Raw genomic sequence first — 21,491 nt, 5'->3', positions numbered from 1 at the left:
AGCTTTTTCACCATTTCTTCTAAACTTGAGGTGAGGGGCACAATTTGGCATCTCTACTTGGTCTGGCCACTGGAGTAGGCAGCACCATTTATTTATACATTTATTACTAATGCTGTCTCAAAGAAACAGCTCATTTTCCAGTTTTTCCGTAGTTGGTTAAGGTGTCATATCCTTCAGAGCCTGAAACTAATCTTATTCTGCTCCAAAGAAAAGTACTTAACTAATTTTAATCTGCCAAGAACATCTGCTATAAATACCCCTGATGGAGAAATCACAATATAGTAGTCCATGACCTTTGCATAGCTTCTGCCTGTCAAAGTCATCTTTCCAGTATGTCAGTCAGATTAAAACAAATGGACAGATAAATGGAGCAGTGACTCACAGAACATATCTGCAATCATACATTCACATAATTTTAATGTAAGAAACAGAAAGGGAATAGCAAAATATCCAGTGTGGATGCATTATAATAACCGTAAGAAAAAAACTAAAAACAATAAGGTAACACAGATACAAAAATAATTTCTGAACCCAATAGTGGTATAGAAGATATATAAAACTGGGAGAAAGGGGAAAATAATTGTAGTTTGTGGGAATGAGATTTCAGGTATTGGAAACTGCAAGGTTTTAAGCCCAAGCATGTTTTACAAATGTGGCCCAGAATATTCTAGTGATGTGGCAGGTATAAAAATAGGGAAATTAATGAAAGATATACATTGATCAACCAAAACATTAAAACCACTGATAAGTGAAGTAAAGAACACCAAATATATCCTTACACTGGCACCTTTCAAATGATGGGATATAATAGGCAGAAAGTAAACAGTTCTTAAAGGTGATGCTGTGGAAGCTGGAAAATGGACAGGCATAAGGATCGGAGCAGTTTTGACAGGGACCAAATTTTGAAGGCTAGATGATGGGGCCAGAGCATCTCCAAAATGCCATGATTGATGCACATGGGAAAGGAGGGGAGACTATTCTGACTGGTCTGATCCTACAGAGGAGCTACTGTAGCACAAGTTCCTGAAAAACATAACAGTAAAGGTGTCAGAACACACAGTATGCTGTAGCTTGCCGCATATGGGTTATGTAGACAAACCTGCATGAGATGCTAACCTTATTGTCCACCAATAAACGTGCCTACAATAGGTATGTAGGTGTAAGAACTGCACCATGGAGGTATGGAAGAATAACCTTTTTTTTTAGATGTGAATGACCAGGTATGTGTGTGTCATTTGGCTGGGGAAGAGATCTACTTTGGGAAGAAGACATGGCAATGGAGGTAGTGTGACCTAAAGGATCTGTTGCTGGATCAGAGGTTTGTGGAATTTTTATCTTAATGGGTCAGAGCAGTTTTGGTAGCACAAGGGGGATCCATGCTATTATAGGAAGGGGACTTTAATGTTTTGGCTGATTGTCATGGAAAATATATGCCCAACGGGTCGTCACAGTCTTTTACTCTAACTTTGCTTGCTTCCGAAGCTTTGGCCATAATCAAAGTCAATATGAAGAAAAATTTTAAAAGAGATTTCCATAAAAAATTGTTACTTATTTCAGAAAATGTTTACAACTGAACTCCAGGCAGATATAAAAACACCATCTATAAAGTAAGCTATGTATTCAAAATGATTCAGTGCATTTTAAATGAATCCAGTGCAATTACCTATTTATCATTCTTCTGAAATCCCTGTATAGTAGAATGCAGTCTTGGAGAGAGAAGGACATTACTAGGAGCTAATGAATTATGCTGAGTGAAAATATACTGAAAACACCATGCTGACAGGAGAAGAGAGAAGAGCTCATCGGTCAGCTGCTGTTCTATCACAGGCTGGCAGCAGGGAGCTAGCAATGTTGTATTGCTTAACTGCAACAGAAAAGGTCACCAGCTTGACTGTGCAGTATACACAGAAATACAAATCAATTGTATACATTTGTCCTAAATGTGTATTAAGCTGCATGCCTGGAGTTAAGCTTTCAAACCAACTCTTACATCATTACAATTGTTGCCGCCTCTTTCACTCAACTTTTATAATATGTTTTTATATCCTATAAAACATCTTCTACATTTCAGGACAAAATGCTTCCCTAAGATGTAATTTAGAATTACATACGTAAGTGTGTGATTGGCATATCCAAAGTAATGTATGTTAAAATAAAAACAGTCTGTCTTTTTTGTGTGCAAAGCTTTGTATGAAAATAGGTAAATCCCACATTAAATGATAGATTTTCATTTTTGTGAGAAGACCGAATAGAAATAGATATAAAAATAAGCAACACACAAACAAAAATATTTATGAGCATGTATTTATAGCTGTATGTAAAGTTCTCAAAGCCTTGCAGCACTTTCCTAGCTGCTTCTTTTTCTTTACAGCTGGAATTGAAGTGACAATTGTTGGCAACCAGGAGTGCTGACATCACTGTCACAAGGGAAGAGGTTGCATAATCTTCTATGGTTGTAGATGATATAAAGAAGAAACACTAGGGAAGTGCAGCTAGGAAGAGAATAAATGGGTTGGATTGGGCCAATGCAGAGATGCTGTCACTTTGCCTTCCATTACCATACACCATCCAAAAGCCCAACAGAATTTTCACTTTAAATATACTAAATACATTGCACGTGCATCAAAATAAAAGGTGTGTAAGTTCTTGCAATGTATTTCCTCTATATAGAGGTTCAATACTTGGAAGGAAACCATGTCCTCTGGGAGCATACTGTAATAAAAATAAGAACTCTTGCTCTCTATATGGAAGCAGTAGTCTTTCTGCAAAGGTCTGACGCATCCCTTACTGGTCAGATCTCCTGAATAGGCAGAAAATAACTTTGGTGTTAGCTAAGCTTAAGGTTAGACTTAGTAGGGGGCTTGTCAGACCTTTGTAGACAGATTGCTGCTTCCATACAGAAAACAAAGGTGTCCCTTTACAGCATGTTAGAGGACAGACTCAAAAATTATGAACAGGCAGGTTGTTTATTACAGACGGGACAAGCAATGCCCCTTCTACAATCAAACATACGTGCCTGCCTGTTCACAACCTTCTTGTAATTCACAAAGCTGCACATTGGCAGCTCAGTGAAAGATACTCGGATGTGCCAGGAATGCTAGGGCTGCTAGGAATGAATGAACTCCTGTGCACATATGTGGGAGTAATTATTATTATTTTTCTTATTATTAAACAGGATTTATATAGCGCCAACATATTACGCAGCGCTGTACATTAAATAGGGGTAATTTTGTCCTTCCCCACCAATCAAGATGGCCATAGACCCGACTCCAGCAAGATCGGGTGAAGATGAAAGCACGCATGCTGGAATGAAAAAATCCTAAATTTAAACATTAATTGTGATCAGGCTAGATTATTTTATTGCAGATGGCACATCGCCAGTCCCTTCTGAAATAGAAGCCCTGTTTAGCTGCATTTTGTTTTTTCATTTTGAAGGTTTAAATTTGCTCTGACACTTAGCATTAATGCACCCAGAACGTATGTAGCATATTTAAAAGTTCAGTCAAGCTTTCATTTAAAATCCCAATGAGTACCCGATAATTATGTGTATACACAAGTTTACTGACCCTCAACTACATTTCTAGAAAAGTATGAAATACGTCTGAAATCCAAAAGGGGTGCTCCAATCTGAATTTCAGCTGCTTTATGTAGAAAATTCCTGTACGTAATTATGTACATATTCAGAACTTGTCATAACTAATTACATAGGAAAATAATTTAGAATATATATTTTTGGCAAGCATATGGCAACTTGTACATAACAAAAGAAGTCTTTTTATTATTTGAAGCTGTGGCCTTTTCATTTTATTTTTTCTTGTATCGTTCATGTTATAGACGTGTCCTGGCTGATGTTGGTGGCATCTACAAGGTTGTGAACTGGTGGCTGGAAACAGTGAAATCCAAAAGGTGAAGTGTAGTCGCTAGGGCAGCGTAGAGGCGGGATGTGGTAAATCGAAGACTATACACTGGGCTACTTGTTGGACACGACAGAGAGAAAGACTGAAAGAAAAAACAAAATATGTAGTTATATAAAAAGAGGTTTATGGTAAAATAAATATACATTTCATAATTTATCATAGAGGGTCTGGATACATGGGGAAGACCCGGCTTTACTTTGCCCTACTGCAGACCAAGGTTCTAACTTAATGAGAGACTTCTCATTCTAGGTCCTTAAAAACATTCTGAGCCAGCCCTGGGACCTCCATCCAGTAGGGTGCACCTGACACCCTTTAGATGTTATGAAAACCAAACATGTGGCATCTGGTACCTTTGCATTTGGAGAAGCAGCAAATATGTTCTGTATGCACATAAGACAGAACTTAAACACATTAGGAAGAACAACCTCACCAAGCCCCACCAAAATCACTTATTTCTGCTGCCTGTAATAAACTATTGATAATATACTAATAGGTTAACTGCATTTATTTGATAATATGAATTAATACAATGCAATGTATAGGTGTCCGCACATACCTGTAAACACCGGTTCATTCTCTTGTCCCATAATCTTACAACACCATAATAAGAAGACCCAGTTGCTATCATGTAGTTTCCATCACTCTGCATGCAGTACAATACACTGTCATGAGGTTCTTCCCATTCCCGCACACACCTCCTATAAAATAAAGCTTTGTTAAAAAGTGGCCATCATATCATTATCATTATTTTGCAGCTACTGTTACATGAAAGGATGTGTCATTTTGGACAAAAGAGCTGCCCAATTTGGTAAAAAAATCCACTGGTGGCTCCCCTGTGAAAGTCTGTCTTCTCCAGTCTTGGAGAACATTATTAAATCAGGCCCAATGTTCCTTCTGTAATAAAATTAACTTACCTTGTCAAATTTTTTATTACGATCACCTTTCCTTCCTCCATCGTTGGCATTGACATATTTACCGAGTTATTTTGGGTTCAGGATTTTCATCCATCATGATTGGCCAGGCCAGAATGAGCCAACTCGTGTTCATGTGCACGGGAGTTCATTCATTCCTAGCAGCTAACACTCCGGGATCACACAATGAGTAGGAAACTGATTGGTATATAAAGGTAGTTCTTCTCTTAGTCACTTTTATTTATGAAGACTGCTACCAACTGTAAATTCTGCTTCAGATAAAATTAGTGTAAACCCATTGGAATACTCTCCCTCTCCTTTTAGTTTGGGGACAACCTGCAAAATGTTCTTTCAATTACCATTTCACTAGTGGTCACTAGGAAGAATACAGGAGGTGAATCTCCCGAGAAGGGAAAATAACAGCAATTATACCTTGCTCAGGAATTCTAATTCTTTCCTTTTCTATCCAAAGCTAAACTAAAATTTTTGATCACAGCTATCAGCTTCTAAATTATGTAAACATAGCAAATGGTGTTTAAATTGATAAAACTCACTGTTATCAAGGTATGTTGGGTCACCCTTTGAATAGAAGTATTTATGTGCTTGAAATATTATATTACCAAGCTCTGGATATTTAGGTTTATCCATCAAAGCACACATTCTGTCTGTAAAGAGGCATAAACTCAGAGTGATACATATATATGTGCATAAGGTTACTTACTGTATTTATGATTATATTTCCCACATTCTTAGGTCAAGCACAGCTGAGCAACAGGAAATCCCTAAGTAATGCTTTACACATGGATCAATAACATTCAACTAGCTTCTCACTGCACAATGACTTTCACTTCCTCTGTGGTAACTGAAGGCGGTATGGTATAGGTAGGGAACGCTACACTGCAGTTAAGATCATACTGTTTATGTCTCTCAATGAGGTATGACCCTTTCAAATAGTAAATATTACATTGTATCCATATGAATGAGGGCAGCAGTGCCCTACTTTTGTGAACTATTGTACAAGTCCAGGTTAATCAATTGTTTCTCAAACCCAAAACATAAAACTACTGTTATGGTGGGGCTACCTCCACACAATAAGAGTTAAGGTGCGTACACACTTCCAATTTTTATCGTTCCAAAAGAACAACGAACGATCGATTGGGCAAAAAATAGTTCGTAAAAAAGTAACCAACGACGCTGACGAACGAGGAAAATTGTTGGAAACGAACGACCGGACCGGCGGATCGGATTGGGCGACGATCGTTGAACATCGTTCGTGTGTAAGGTCGTTCGTTGATCGTCCATGTTCAGAGCATGCGTGATGAACGAACGTCCGTTCACTTTCCTGTCGTGCACATAGTTCCTCTATCGCTTAAACGATCGTATCTAGTGTGTGTACAATATCTACGAACGATCGTGTCGTTACCTCTATGTGCAGGATCGGTGCTATACGATCGTTCATATATATCGTGCAGGAACGTTCGTCGTTCGTTTTCCGATGATAATAATTGGAAGTGTGTACGTAGCTTTAAATGCTTGTTTAGGTCTAGGAGTTAGATGTAAACAAGATATTACCTGACCAAAGGACAGCAGAGAAAGGTGAATTCATTGATGGGGTAACATACACTATACCATGTAAAGCCACTCACAGGGGAAGGACATTTACAAGGAACAAAATAAGTTGACAAATTATCTATACTGGCAATATACAATATGCCTTGTGATGCTGTATTTGCATGCAAAGCAAAAATATCTGCCTTCATAGATTATATAATGCAGCCTAACGTGTGCACAAGCAAACCATTGATGAGTATTGATGGAGGTGAGATCATTCTGTCTACTGAAAGGAAAATCCTCACAGCACTGTGTCTTTAGACCTTCTGCTTTTTACTTCTCAATATTGGCTCACAGTTCTGAATTATTGTACAAGGTCAGAAGGATTCATAGCAGCAAAGCTATGCCTTCCTCTTACAGAATAAAGGTAACCTTGCAAATTGAGAACCAACTCTCTACATTACCCAACCTCATTCATTTAATTTCCTATACTTAATTCTGAAGTACTGTATTGGGCTAAATGTGCTTCAAATTGATATTCTAACTATGAATGGATGCTTTTAGACTGAATTGACGTCTTTTGATTCTGCCAGGAAAATCTACCCAAGGTGCTTCATGCTCAACTTCATGCCCAATCACTCTTTCGGCAGTCTTTATGGTGCGTCACCATTCACTGCAGCTGCAACCCCCATGGTAAAAGAAGCATGCATACAGAACATGTTACAATACCAGCAGCAGTCCAATGTATTTGTACAGAAGGGCAGCACTTGCCCAACATCTTTGCCTATGTATAGAATCACTGCCTCAGCTTCCCTGTTTGCAGGCCCTGGCAGAGAAAACTTAGTCTTGGTTCCTTATGCAATACAATCTGTACCCTTCTCTCCTCCAGTCTAGCCAGATAAAGAGTGGGTTTCTGCTTTGGAAGGTCATACAACCAAACACCTTTTTTAAAAGGAATACACTTAAAAAAAAATACTACTGGGAAGTAGGTCCTTTACCATACAAAAACCAGATTGTAAATAGTGAAACGGAAGGCCCTCTTCAGTTATGACCACCTTGATGAACACCTACAATCTCTTCCGTACCTGTGGAGCTACAAGGGTTCTTGGACCTAAAGGCTTAACTAAGGCCAGATCAAATCACATAACTGATGGGACACAGAGCTGTTTAGCTACACAGCCATTTATGAAGGTGGAAATAGCATTTGGCAAAGGCATTATGGATAATATATAAATGATACGAAGCCTGAAAACTATATTTGATTGCTAAAAATAAAGCTTGTATTTTTTACCACCACTAGAATTTACTTTAGGATAGGTACTAGTAAGATAAAGGGGCACTTACTTAGTGGTTTTGCTAAAGAGCCCTTTAACACATAACCACAACTAAAATTATATTTATATCATTTATTTGTTTAAAAAGTGCCATTGGTTAAAGCTTCTATTTGACAGAACACTAAACATAATAAACAAATCTGATTTTGGTATTTTTTTTTTTTAGAAAAAGTCCCTGAAATGGCCCTTTATAATTGCTGACATGACTGATTGTGGTTTGAAGTATTGGATAAGGTGGCAAGTTGCCATCTGAAATTCTCTAGAATTGTTTAGTGTCCTACCGGGACATGCATTAATAAATTATAATAGGATGGCATCACTTTCAAATGTCTGACATCTTGTCTATCTCAATAAGTGAAAAGCAGGAAGACCAATTAGTATCTGGCAGAAAGACCCATGGCTGAAAGATAATCAATTCTAAGGAGAGCCGACCTGTCCTTCTCCCATTAATGTAGGAGGCTGACAGTAAACACGGTGTTCCCCTTGACCTTATGTGCAGTCACACTGACTCTATGCTAAGTGGTAATGTACCCAATCGATACCTCCGAGTTACTAGATGCTGTGCAGTGAGGGCTCAGTGCTGTTCTAATAAACTGCAGCTTTATTATCTATTCTATGTGGGGCACTAACATTTCATTATATTCAATAGGACACACATTGAAAATAAAATTATTACAGTGTTACATAATGCAGAATCTAGAAGTACTTCTTCTGAATATGACAAAGGAAAAATAACTCAATATAATTGTAATAAGAATATTATATTTAGCAGAAGAATCAGAATGGGATATATAAAATAAAAAGACGGAAACAGCCTTGCATCCATTCATCTATCTGCAATTCCCAAATTTGTAACCTTTAAAGCTCAACTGAAGACTAAGCACTAAAGATAAAATCAGGTGCAGCCCCAGCAGAAAAGCCCACATGCCTTAGTATGGGGCTTACTAAAAATATCCCTTCAAACTGGGCAATATCAGCTATTCTAGCATAACCAACATTTAGGTATATTTGGGGCTATGTGAACTGTAAACAGCCCAAAGACACTAATAGTTGTATGATTTAAAGTGTACTTAAACTGTGAAAGCCCTGTCCTAAAAAGGCAAACAGAGAACAAATATTTAGTCAATATTATTGCAGTATTACTGACTTAACGTGCAATAATATTCAACAGGGTGTCTCTATTTGGATGTGGTAGAGGCAGGGCTTTGATTGTTATGTTAAGGTTGCCCTTCTATATGACTATTGATCTAATGACAGGTTAGGTATATTCAAGAAGTAGCAAAAAGGAGTAGGACATATCAGGGTAGAAGAACTAAGGGCAATGAGATCCTTCCACTGCGAGTCCTCAGGTCCAGATTCTTCTCCAGCAAGGAGAACAGTGTTCAACACAGGAGTAACATCACCAAATCTCATTCCAAATCTCATGAAACCAGTAGTCAGAGGAATAGTGGCTTAGTTGATCTTGTACTACCAACATAAATATTTTAGATTCTATGTATAGAATGTCTATGCACAAAAAATATATTCTATTTTTCAGGAACAATTCAAGACAAAAGGTAAATATTTCAAGGTACTACATGGGAACAATTGACATTTTTTATGTTCATAAAAATATAAGAAACTGACTTTTTAAAAGTGAATAAACTTTAGGTTGCCGAGTAATAATCAGTATATGAACCACATAGTTTTTCTATAAACAGCTCTGTCCTATGTGCATTCTTGTTTTTTCAGCAGTTATTTGAAGTTTGAGATAACAGTCATTCCAGTGACACAGCACTACTGGCTATCACACTTGAAATTTGGTGATCAAGTTTTTCAAAGAACAAGAAACCTTCAAAATACACATTTCTGATAAGCCTCTACAATTCTGCTGTCTTCAATATGTAAATGTAATGAAAGGAAAACTAGACCCCATTCGATAACACCAAAATAGGTAAAATACAGAACAAATGTGTTCAGTTTGTACCAGCTTCCGAACTGGATGTGTCAAGCACATTTAGGCACCAACAAAGAAGATTGGCTGTGGAGCCCAGCCAGTGCCTGTAATTAAAAGTTATTTTAAAATTATTTTATAATTGCAGTGGGAGTGTGATTCCACGTTCTTCTGATGCCTTTGACTCCCTCAACTCGTTATTTCTCAGACCTCAGCATGGTGTGATAATACGCGTACTGCTTGTCCTGATCTTCTGACAGAGACTTTGGGATTGTCTGATAGCTACGAATCCCAGATAACTGATGGCTTCTCTCTCTGAAGGTTTTGTATTTAATTGGACATCTTTTGCAAATAGCTTTAAAGTGTAACTCCAACTTTCTGCCACACGATACTGTATGACAGGGCAAGTAGGCGATCAGTTTTCTAAAGTAGTCATTGCCTATCTTGATTCATTATGTTTGTTCAAGGTCCTTGGCCCTGATTCTTGAAAGGTCTCCAAGGCTGGAGAGAATACACTTTCCTCACTGAAGCTGGATGATCCAGCAAAACTGGAATGGATCTCGTCCAGAATTAAAAACATTTGCTAACAAATAGCTAATGACACTTAGGAAATCAATTCCAGGTTTGCTGGATCACCCAGCCTCACTGATGAAAGTGTATTCTCTCCAGCCTTGGAGAGCTTTAATAAATCAGGGTCTTTTTGTCTATTCACAGATTTACAGTGCCGTGTGTAGTGGTAACAATAGTGTTACTGCTTGTTTTTACTTTCCATTAACCATGAACCAGTAATGAAGGAATTTCAGCAATCAAAGGTAAAATAAAAAAATTCAATAACAGGAAAAGTGGGTGAATTCTTACAAATCCAAAAGTCTTGGACAACTCAAACATATTCTAAAATATCTAGCAGGTAGAGAAGAGGTCTGTCAAGGAATGTATCTAAATCCATAAGCTAATTTTTTTACCATATTTGTGGGACTACTAACACCCTCTTTATATTGCTGCCTATTTCCCGCCGGGAGGGACTAACCCACTCTGTAATAATGTCCACTTGGACCAAGTGGGAAACTGTTTTTTTTTTTTTTTTTACAGCTGTAACCTGAACAAAAAAGCAGGCGAAGATATCTTCCAATGGGGACACTTTCCATTAGTGATAACTGTCTAGAAGTGGCTTTTCCTTTACTTTCCTCTCATTTCCTGGTATGGCCCTAAAACAACAAGTCTTCCCAATGGGACAAAGACAGCATACAAAAACCCCTACAAGGGTCTAACCATTCCATATGCTTTGGATTTACATACATTTTAAGATGTACAGTTAGAGAAAAACATCTTGATAAACGCACAATCACTTTGGTACACCCCAATGGCAAGATGCAAAAACTCTCTGCAAATGTGCAGTTCTTCAATATATAATAAAGTATTTAAATGATTATTTTACCATTCTGCTTTACAGTGTCAAAGTTATCAGAAAAGGGACTCAAACTGTTTACTATCAAACACAGAAGGAGAAGGCCCTGCTACAGTGTGGTTTTGGGATATTTTCACTCTTGATAGTTTTGGTTGTTCATTATGTCATAAATATGGATAATGTCCAAATTATCTGGATAATCTCAGATTACCTTGGGATTCTGGGATAATGTTAAGTAAAACACACACTGAAAATACTTTCTGTCTGGGAGATCCAACAGCTGGGATAGATTTTTAGCTGGCCACTTCCTCCAAATACTAATCAACAAATCTGAATTTGGACCACACTACTGGTATTCATGGAAATGACTTCAAATACCTAGCAGCATTTTTCTGTTCTTCAAGTCAGCAGGGAAAGCGCAGTAAGAATGATCATCTGAGTGATCCTCAGGGTCAGTGATTAGCATTACTGCCCTACAATATGGGTTGTGCAGATGAAATTGGGTGTCTCCGATCTCACAGAATGGGGTGGGCTGTAGCAGATGGACCCTTCCATGTTACTGTACGCCAAGGCTAATTTTAATTAAATGTTTCTAGTAAGAACTGTTTATAATGCCCCACAGAATGGTATAGGAGACAAAATTGTACTGGAGCAGAACAAAATGAATCCAATTGTTTAGGGTAAATCAAATAATTATTGATTAATATAAGAACATATGATACATCATGATATCATGGCTAATGTATGTCACTAGCATTAACATAACAGGTGATCCTGCCAGTTGATTTTGTGTTTTTTTCACTATCCTTAATTAGGTGATATGCTCCTCAATTTTCAGGTCATCTGCCCGTGTAGTAACAGCTAAAGCTTTTAAAGCAATTTCAGCAATGGGTTTTTGTCCAATTTTGGAAAAAAAAAGTTGTTAACTGCATTGATGGACTAAACGGTTAGGCTACATATACACGTCAGATGATTCTTGTCCGATTCCAGCCTTAGGGCTGGTATCGGAAGTGAATCTGACATGTACAGCAGCCGTCTGATGTCGTTCATGGATCTGTCCTGGTGGATCTACGAACAGCGAAAGATAAACGACCGCAATGCAAGTGAAGATGAGAGAGCTCAGCGGGTTGCTGCTCACTCGTTCTCCCCCCTCCGTGTTTGTACAGCCCTCATTCATGCATCTTTCAGTCTTTTGTTGTTGTAAAGGATCATGAAACATTGTTTTCAACAACAAAAATCCAACGTGTGTACAAAGCCTTATTCCTACAGCGGCCCTTTAAGTACAACATTTTTGTATCATCCAAAAGCAATAAAAGATCATTACCTGGTGCTTGTTCTCAAGTCCCAGTACCTTATGTACGTATCATAGCCACATGATAACAAAATGGAAGGTGTTTCATAGCAGACATCTAGAACACCGGCACCTCGTTTAAATTCAGTTCCAAGGCAGTTTATCAGCTGGCCACTGCAATGACAATGAAAAAATATTTTTACATTCGTGAGTGACCATAACATTTTATATACTGTTGTCAATTTTGTTTGTGTTCATGTTAGATGTGCACACACTCTCATTCATTATAAAAACTGAACATGGAAATACGAAGGGTAAATGCCCATGAGATAAAAACAGACAAAAATATTAGTGATTTGAGATTAGTGATAACATTAGACCTCATCCGTACCTGTGATTTAGGTAGGATCATGGCTGCTGGGTTTCAGATACCAACTGCCTACCAAGTGAATCTTCAATTGTGAAGTGAAAGGAAGGTGAGCTGTTTTCATCATTACACTATCTTCTTGGTTGGCTGCAGGAGCAAGCAGAGGTTATAGCTGGGCCACCAGGACTTGGACATTCACCCCTGTCTAGGTTGTTAAGTGGGCGAGCCAGTTCTGGAGTTGCCACTGCCACTGCAGAGTTAAATATGAACCTTAGCAGAAATAGCTACTACCTTTACACATACTGTTGATACATGTATGCTCATCTATGTATGCTATAAACGTGTGTATAAGTAGAGATGGGGAATGAAATAATCATCAGCCCAGTATTTTCATTTACTTAGGTTTTGAGAATTGATAGACATGATTAATAATTATATTACCCACCGAAAAAAGTTTAAATAAATACAATTTTGCCCCTTAGATCCTTCTAGAGAAGAGAAGCTAAATACAACTTTTTCTATTTGTTAGCATAGCCAAAAGAGATTTACAAGCAGTGTAAAACTAACCCCATCCCGTATTACTCTGGCACAAGAGTCCTTATGGAAAATGTTTTATTTGCCACATGCCCAAACCAGGCATAGCTGTTACCCATTACTATGCCAGGATCCATTTTGATCATTACATGTTAAACTTTGCTTTGAACAAGTTTGCGGAGATGAAACTCTGAGATGTCAGCCCCCTCTAATCTCACCACGGACCATAAATCATTATGTAAGAGCAGACATCTTCTATCACAGGAGAATACATTGCTCATTGCTCAGATACAGTAAAGATCAGTAATATTTATTAAACCAGATGCATATATGTCTCTTTTTGGAACATATGCTGTTTTTAACTGAAACATTGTCTCAATCCTCCAGTCTAGTCCCTGAAGCAGGTGTCTGAGGCACACATCCAACTTCATGTTCTTAAGCAGTGACATTGCATATTAAAATGTGTATTTGCTCCAATTCACTGTAGAACCTGCTGACACATAGACTCCCCAAGAAGAATTGGACCATTGTTTTATTACATTTGAAATAAACATTTTGCAGTACAAGGTCTCATTGCTCCCACAATGTGTACTTGTCATCGGTGCAAATCAAGAATTGTCCCATCCAAAAAATGCCCAGATTCCTTTTCTGTAAAATGGTCATTTCAAGTACCATAACCTCTTGCATGCCAATTCCCCCTTTTAAAGATATTACTATGTTTTAGGTTAAGCATACAGGATTTATTTGAACTCAAACTGGATAACATCTGGTTGTAACTGTATTAGATTTTAGCAAACTATATACAGAAAAGGTACATACATATACATACATACGTTACAAACACATCCACTGACACATGCATACAGTGACTTCTCCCTTTGTTTTTAAGCAGACCTACCACTGAGAGATTATAAAAGCTGAATAAGTGCAGCCACTGGCTGAATTACCAAAGAATGCTAATTGCTTGGATGTAAAGCTGGTTCTTTGGTTTTAGTAGTTTCAGTCACACCTCAAACAATCACCCAAATAACTGTGTGACAATTGGCCAAACACCTGAGCTGCATCCTCATTCTGGGTTAGTGATTCAGGAGGCATTACAATCATAAAATCAGAACATTAACAAAGCAAGCAGGATTTTTTGGACAGAAATGGCAGCATACATAATCCCTCAGTGAAAGGTCTGCTTTAACAAATGTCATTGGTGGTATGTGTAATCATATGTGTAATGATTGTTACTGTCCTTGGGGTGGTTTCTCATTCTTCCCTTCCTTAGAAAAACGATCTTACAATCTGTTATTGGGGGACTTTATGGTCTTACAGGGTCCTATGGTAGCCGCTCTTCTGTGCACATTTCAGGCTGTGAAACACTGTGCTTGTCAAGTGCTTGTCATTGTCTATTGAGGCAGTGCTATCCATTTATCAATAGGCAGTAGTGAGTAGTGTTTGCAGGGTAGAAAGACAAGGCATGGGTTTTACAACTGTTTAAAACCTTATAAACAGTGCTCACAGAAGAGATATCTGTGGACAGACCTAAGTATATACAAAGTTGTAGGAAACAGTAAATATGACAATAAGCCCTCTCTGACTTTCTCTACTTGGCCCTCTCTAGCTGCAGACCCTGTAAAGCAATTCATTCTCAAAATTTCTACCCCAATGTCTAGGTTTTATTTTCTTAGAAACTTTAGCAGTGACCTGACAGCCTTCCAGTTGTCTTATGGAAAGCCAAAATTATTGCTGTGAAAGGAAGCGAGTGAGCTGAGCTGCAGAGAAAATGAATAGAACCTGACTACAGAGTCTCTGTTATAAAATTTTAGGATAAATTGTGCAAAGCTCAAAGAATATTCACTGATAAGCTTGAATCTGTCTCAAGTACCGATCTGTAAAAAAACGTTCCACCTGTCCACACACTTCGTATGTGTAATAATATGTTAGGTAAATGTAAATATTAATGCAAATTACTGTATTAGGTATTATGATGAAGAGATTGATGATATTTATATGTAAAAATGTTTCTGGTTTTTTAGGTCTCTTTATTCTTGAGGAGGCAGACCAAGCCCCGCGAAATGTGTAGAATCAACCAATAGTCGTTTTTTTTGGATTTTAATTGTTATCAATAAAATAAATTTTCGATTTTTAAATTATATAATTTGTTGTTTGGATTATTGTGGATTGTGCTTCTAAAGCAGGGTCAGCAAACTCCGGCCTTTAGGCCAGATACGGCCTAGCCAGTAGTCCGTTCCAGCCTAACGCCACCGTATGCATTGCGGAGGAGAGGGATTTCCTTTCAGGGGCGTTCCCTCTCCTCCATATGCATTGCAGAGGGGGGAGATTTCCCTTCAGGGGCATGCTTGTTGGGAGGCTGAGCCATGAGAGAGAGTCCGGCCTAGTGTGTCTTCTTGACCTCCTAAAATGGCCTAGTAACCAAAAAGTTTGCTGACCCTTGCTCTAAAGTCTCATATGTTGTGTTTCTAAACTTTGTAGCTTCAAGAAGGGGATGTGGCAATGTTAAGTACCTTCCAAGGGGAGTTACCTATCTAATTTTATACACTGATTGATAAACATATTTAAATATGTAACAAATACAATAGCTTGCCCAGTATTGGTGAGTGAACCACAGACACCAATAGTGGACAAAGTTGTAGCTAGTGAAAGATTGAATTCTGTATGTTCAGGTAATAAACAATGAGAGTATGAATAAAGTGTAGCTGAATTGCGTCTTACAAATCTCACATGTGAAGACTATTATTAATGAGTGAGTTAACATTCATGACAATATGTTGGAATGTAATAAATCAGTAATCTCATCTGCCCATGATTAACACAGCATAGTTACAGGGAAAAACTAATCATTGCTTGATAATCCCTGGAAACAGCATCTAAATGACCCCTTTTGCTCCAATGCAGAGCTACTTAGAGCAAAATGAAACCAAACAACTAAGTATCATAATCTTCTGGTCTACTCAATAATTTAACCGCTTCTCTTGTATGTCTCACAATGGGTACACGGCACCTGCTCTTTGAGTAAGTTACAAATGATATATATTAAACCAAGAGTGTATTCTGACATGAGATTTATGTGTTGGACTCCATTATTTTGTCACTCTCTGCTCTTGATTTAGTGTCACAGATCTGAGGCACCATCTGTAATCTGGGCTAAAACCTTGTTGGGGGATAAAGACCACACAAAAGGAGAAATAGAGTCCTGGGAGATGTTAAAATAAGTAAACACCTTTGTGTCAGCGAAATAGCTGATAAAGCAGATTAGCGGCTGGTGTACTGGAGTTCCCAGATCAGAAGGCGAAGGCCTGTACGATCTTTGTAGCCAGCACGCTTCTGTGATCACAGCCCTGGCTGCATGCTGGGGCAGGCCCGTTTCCCCCAGTGGCTCTCCAAAGAGCAGATTATGTAGAATAACAATTTCATTGTCACTGTGTAATTCCCTCCGTGACCGTGACTGTGGGCTACAACATCGACCCTTAATGCCTAGTCCATAGCAACTATTTAAACAGGCTTGGCAACCTTAGCGACAGCCCCCCATGAGATCATCATAGGCAAGTTTTAACATCAAGTGCATAGACTAATCCCCAAAACCTGAGCCCAGGGGTGCTAGTTATTGGACTTAAGACTTTCTCAGGGCACTGGGCATGTAGATTTCAGTAGAGGTTTAGTTGTTGCCTCATTTGTATTGCCTTAAAAAGTAATCCATGTGTTATAATCAACAAATAAAAAATAATAAAACAAAAAATAGTATTCAGGCAATCAAGGCAAAGATTATAAATTCATAAGGTACAAAATGTTATTCAAAAATAACTGAAATAAAGGTTTTTTTCATTAAAGAAAATGATTGTACCTGATAAAAAATAAGGCATATTAGTTAATAAATGACTAAAGCAACACATAACAATTTTCCTTTAAAACTTATTTTTACAAAGTTTGAAAAGGAATACACGATGATTTCGTGCAACTATTCCTTTAAGATTGGGCGAAGATAATGTTACCTGTATCCTTCAAACAAACATCATAACACAAATGTCAGCATGTTGTAACTTTGGAAGTAAAAATGGAAATTTTGAAACACAACTACCTAGCAGTAGCTGCAAAATGTTATCACACTTCCTTGTCTTCCTTGTATAGACAAACATGAATAATAATAATCTTTAATAATAATGTCTTAATCTAACAGGCTAGATTAGGACAAAGGTGCCAAAAGGAACAAAAAAAAAAACATTTACTTGAAGCACTTTAATGTACTGCATCAACTTCTTAAAAAAGCAGGGATTTACATGTCATCACGTCTATCATAGATTAAAAAACAAGTTTGTTCCTAATTTAAAGCGATCCCAAAGCTTAATACCTCATGGGAAGCACCCATTACTTTGACTTCCAGTACTATTATACCATAGGTGAACAGGTTTAATTCCATACATTCAGTACATTCAGTACACTGGAACTATCATGCCAGCCAGAAATGTTTCTAAATTAAAAAACAGTCTTCATAGTAAATTTATTTATTTAGTACTTTGTTTTAGGGTACATGTTTTATCTACTTTAATTTCCATGAATCCAATTTGAATTCCTGGGCCTTTCAAACAATTTGAATTCCTGGGCCTTTTTTTATGGTGAAAATCTTTGCAAATTCTTTTTTATTTGTTTGTGTTTTGTGCCTGGCATGCATATTTCCCATTAATTCCAAGGGAGGTTAGAACAGAATTGTCTCTGTATTTATTACTGAGCAGGAGCACCAATTAGTCAACATTCTAGCCTACAATCCAAAAACTCAGGCCTCCTGGGGTTCTCTACTGCAATCCTTTGAGTTTGAAAAAGTCCAGCCAGGGTATGATTAAACCTAGAAATCACTTATTTTATATATAAATCTCTTTTCTTGTATTGCATGCTTTAAGCTATGCTTCAGTTAAAGAAAATAGATATTTGCAAAAAGTCCTGGAAAAAAAATGAACAAAAGTCCAAAAACATGAATACATGGTTATGCATCTATCACTACACCCTACTAGATGTAAAATACACAAAAATGGTAAATACAGGGCAGCAGGAGAGCATTGCTGAATCCGCTGCAGTACCAATGTAAAGGTGTTTGCAGCCTCATTCCCAAATGTGAAAAATGTTGTTAGTTGAATTTTCCAAGCAAAATACCTGGAGCTAAATGGGTCTTTTCAGTACTTTTGTAGATTCTGATGCAAGTTTTTGTGAACCATTGATTTGATGTTTTCATCTATATGAAAAGTGTTATCCTTGAACAAAAAGCCTGGACCCTTATCTCTACCAGTCTTCCTGCATCTTACAGAGCAGCCGATGAAACATGATAGTGGATTAAAAGCCAAATTTGTCTTGTGTTAAACTTCAAAAGAAAGCCCTCACCATCATTCCTTGCTTGACGACATCTCCTGAAGGTAAGCGACCACCGCAAAGACAACAATGAAGCCAGGAGTATAATAACATTTTTGTCATTCCTTCGCTGAGCTCACAACAGACAAAAATGCATTGCCTACCTGTGATCTTCATATATATACGTGCATACTACATAGATGCTAGGAGAAGATGCATATTCTCTAAAAGTGATAAAATCTCTAGACATGCAAGACTTTTCAGAAGATTGACATTATAACATTTGACATATAAAGGTATGACAACATTACTTGTAGTGGTATTTTACTTATCCTGATTCCTGTACCCCCCAGATCTGGTCATACCAACTGGTCGTCAGTTTTCCTTATTTATGCCAGGAGTCTGAGAAGGCTTGAACCTGGGCATGGGTGCAGAAATAGACTAGCTAGATACCCACCTACCAGCTTTCATGCAGATTTCTGGCATGGCAACAACTTTTTTCAGCAGCCGCATCCACATAATCTAGTTTTTTATGAATAGTCAACATATGTTTAATTTAGTTACATTTGGCTTTTTTGTGCAAGTGAACTTTAAATTCAGGAGGAATAAAAGAAAAGGCCGTCTAATCAATCTACATCAACAAGTGAAAGGAAATTTTGAAAGAAATGCACATAAAATGTAATGCAATGATCAGATAATATAATGTTCAGGGCAAAAAGCTGTAGCCAACCATGAGTATAGTTTTTTTTAGGATGCTGAGTAATTCTGGTTAGCCAAATGAAGGGCAGATGCTGGAACAGTAGTATGAAAATAATACCCAAAATCTTACAGAATAAATACAAGATAAAACTACAAATGATTACACACAACACAACCAGTAGACTGAAAATTTGTTTAAAATACATTCCCAAAAAATGTACATGAGTATATACTTCAACCCCCTGTTAATGCCACTGAAAATTGCTCAATGGAAGAGGAGCCTTAAATTTGTGCAAAGTATGAGATTTTAATGAGATGTAGATCACTTTGCTCCATAGGCTGGGAGCAACAAGTAAACATTGCACTGATTCTCAATTGTCATTTAGTTGTAAGTTTGATTGATCTGTTAATGCAGTTGGTATATAAAATAATACAAATAAAAAATAAAAATAATAATGTAAAAAATAAAATTATGCAAAGATTACTAAATAAACCAACAACAGAATATGGTTGCATTATATAAAGACTAATAATATAAATCAGTAAAGGCATAAGTATATAACAGCAACAGACTCCTAAGGGGCTCCATAAAACCCACTTGTGTAGTGTAAAAAGAGCAAAGGCTCACATTACATCTTCTCTTCCTACAAGAGACATCCTTAATCTAGCCAGCTAAGAGTTAATTTATGTGCCTTGAATTGCTGCCTTTATCGGATAATCGGTTGTTTTAAGAAGAGGACTTGTCTTGTGAAGCCCTCTGCTTTAATAACACCCAAGACACTTTCGAGTGGTATATTCATTACCCAAATAATGAAAAGAGCTACTTACACAGATTTGTTATTGTACCACTCTATTCATTACAAGAACATCTGCTAGGCTCTCCAGTATTACTAAATTCATTGTTTGGGGTCTAGCTTTCTTTGCTTTTCTTTCTCTTTCCCATTTTTCTTTACCGAGCATTCACTAATGAGTATAATGTGCACTGGCCAAGAGCACTAAAAAGCTCTTGTCTGGTTTAATCTAGAGAAGTATTGAAAGTTTTGTTTGTTTGTTTATTTTGCATTATGGTAGATGAAACGTTTGGTGGGAGCGAGGGGGAGGAGAGAAATTTGCTTGGCACTTGTTGAGGACTGGCATGCCAGCAAGAAGTCTGAAGGTGGTATGAGTGCACAGTGCCAACATTATCCATTCAGAAGCCCTCACCGCTGCCAACTTGATATTTCAGAGATGTGATTATATGGAATGAAATAAAGAAAATAAACAAACATTACAACAAAAGTACTGGAAACCCACTTAGATAAAAATAGTGAATACTTACTTGGGCTAACTATTCTAAAATTTTCCAAAGTATTTAATATGTACTTTTTACCACAGAAAGAGATAATATTGGAGAGAAAGAGAGAGAGAACGCAAAAGAAAGGAGAAAACAATACTGGAAAATTCAAAGTACATTCTATTCCATGGAGAAATATTTGTATATATATATATATATACCGTATATATATAAAATGATCTGCTTGATCTCATAGCTAATTCTTTGTACCTATTACCCTACACCTGGCAGCATCCTAATCTTCAATAAAGGCCTGAATCTGAGCATGTCAGCATTCAGTTGTTCGTGAATCACCCTCTCTTTGAGCCTACTACGTATTATTTAAATATGTGGGAGGATCATGTGACAGGACCCGGTAGTGATGCTGAAAATCAGAAATGAGAAAATAAGAAGCCACCTGTTTGGTTGCAATTAATAGATCAAAGTAAATCAAATGGGCCTTTTTATGTGGATCTGTCTGTGCCCCCACTCGGGTAATTTAACCCTCATAAGGGTTAAGGATACACTTGCCAGAAGGACATGTGATGAAAATACCCAACTTTTCCCTGCTCCTTCTCCTTGATCTTTCCTCTGCTTTTGACACTGTTGATCATTCCCTTCTAATACAAATCATGCACTCCATTGGTATCAGTGACACTGCTCTCTCTTGGTTTGCTTCCTATCTGTCTGACCGCTCCTTTCAAGTTTCTTTCAATGGTAATTCCTCCTCACCCACTCTCCTCTCTGTTGCTGTTCCCCAAGGGTCAGTCCTTGGACCGGTTCTCTTTTCTCTGTACACCTCCTCTCTCGGTAGTCTCATATCCTCCTTTGGCTTGCAGTACCATCTGTATGCTGATGACACCCAAATTTATCCATCCACCCCTGACCTGTCTC

At 37.6% G+C, this 21,491-nt stretch overlaps 1 protein-coding gene across 1 annotated transcript in view; it reads right to left on the bottom strand.

Moving 5' to 3' along the window:
- Positions 1-392: 392 nt before the first annotated feature.
- FBXW4 (F-box and WD repeat domain containing 4) overlaps positions 393-21,491 on the bottom strand; it is a 102,189-nt gene continuing 81,090 nt past the window's right edge. The window contains exons 7-9 of the mRNA XM_072424394.1: positions 12,376-12,516; positions 4,474-4,615; positions 393-3,999 (exon numbers count right to left, since the gene is read on the bottom strand). Of these exons, the coding sequence (XP_072280495.1) occupies positions 3,862-3,999; positions 4,474-4,615; positions 12,376-12,516 (421 nt within the window). The 3' untranslated portion in view covers positions 393-3,861. The remainder of the gene's footprint in view (positions 4,000-4,473; positions 4,616-12,375; positions 12,517-21,491) is intronic.

The sequence above is a fragment of the Pyxicephalus adspersus genome, chromosome 10 (assembly GCF_032062135.1).
Source record: "Pyxicephalus adspersus chromosome 10, UCB_Pads_2.0, whole genome shotgun sequence".
Taxonomy (NCBI): Eukaryota; Metazoa; Chordata; class Amphibia; order Anura; family Pyxicephalidae; genus Pyxicephalus; species Pyxicephalus adspersus.
The sequence above is the reverse complement of the archived record's forward strand: the minus strand, read 5'-3'. Positions and strand labels throughout refer to the sequence as shown.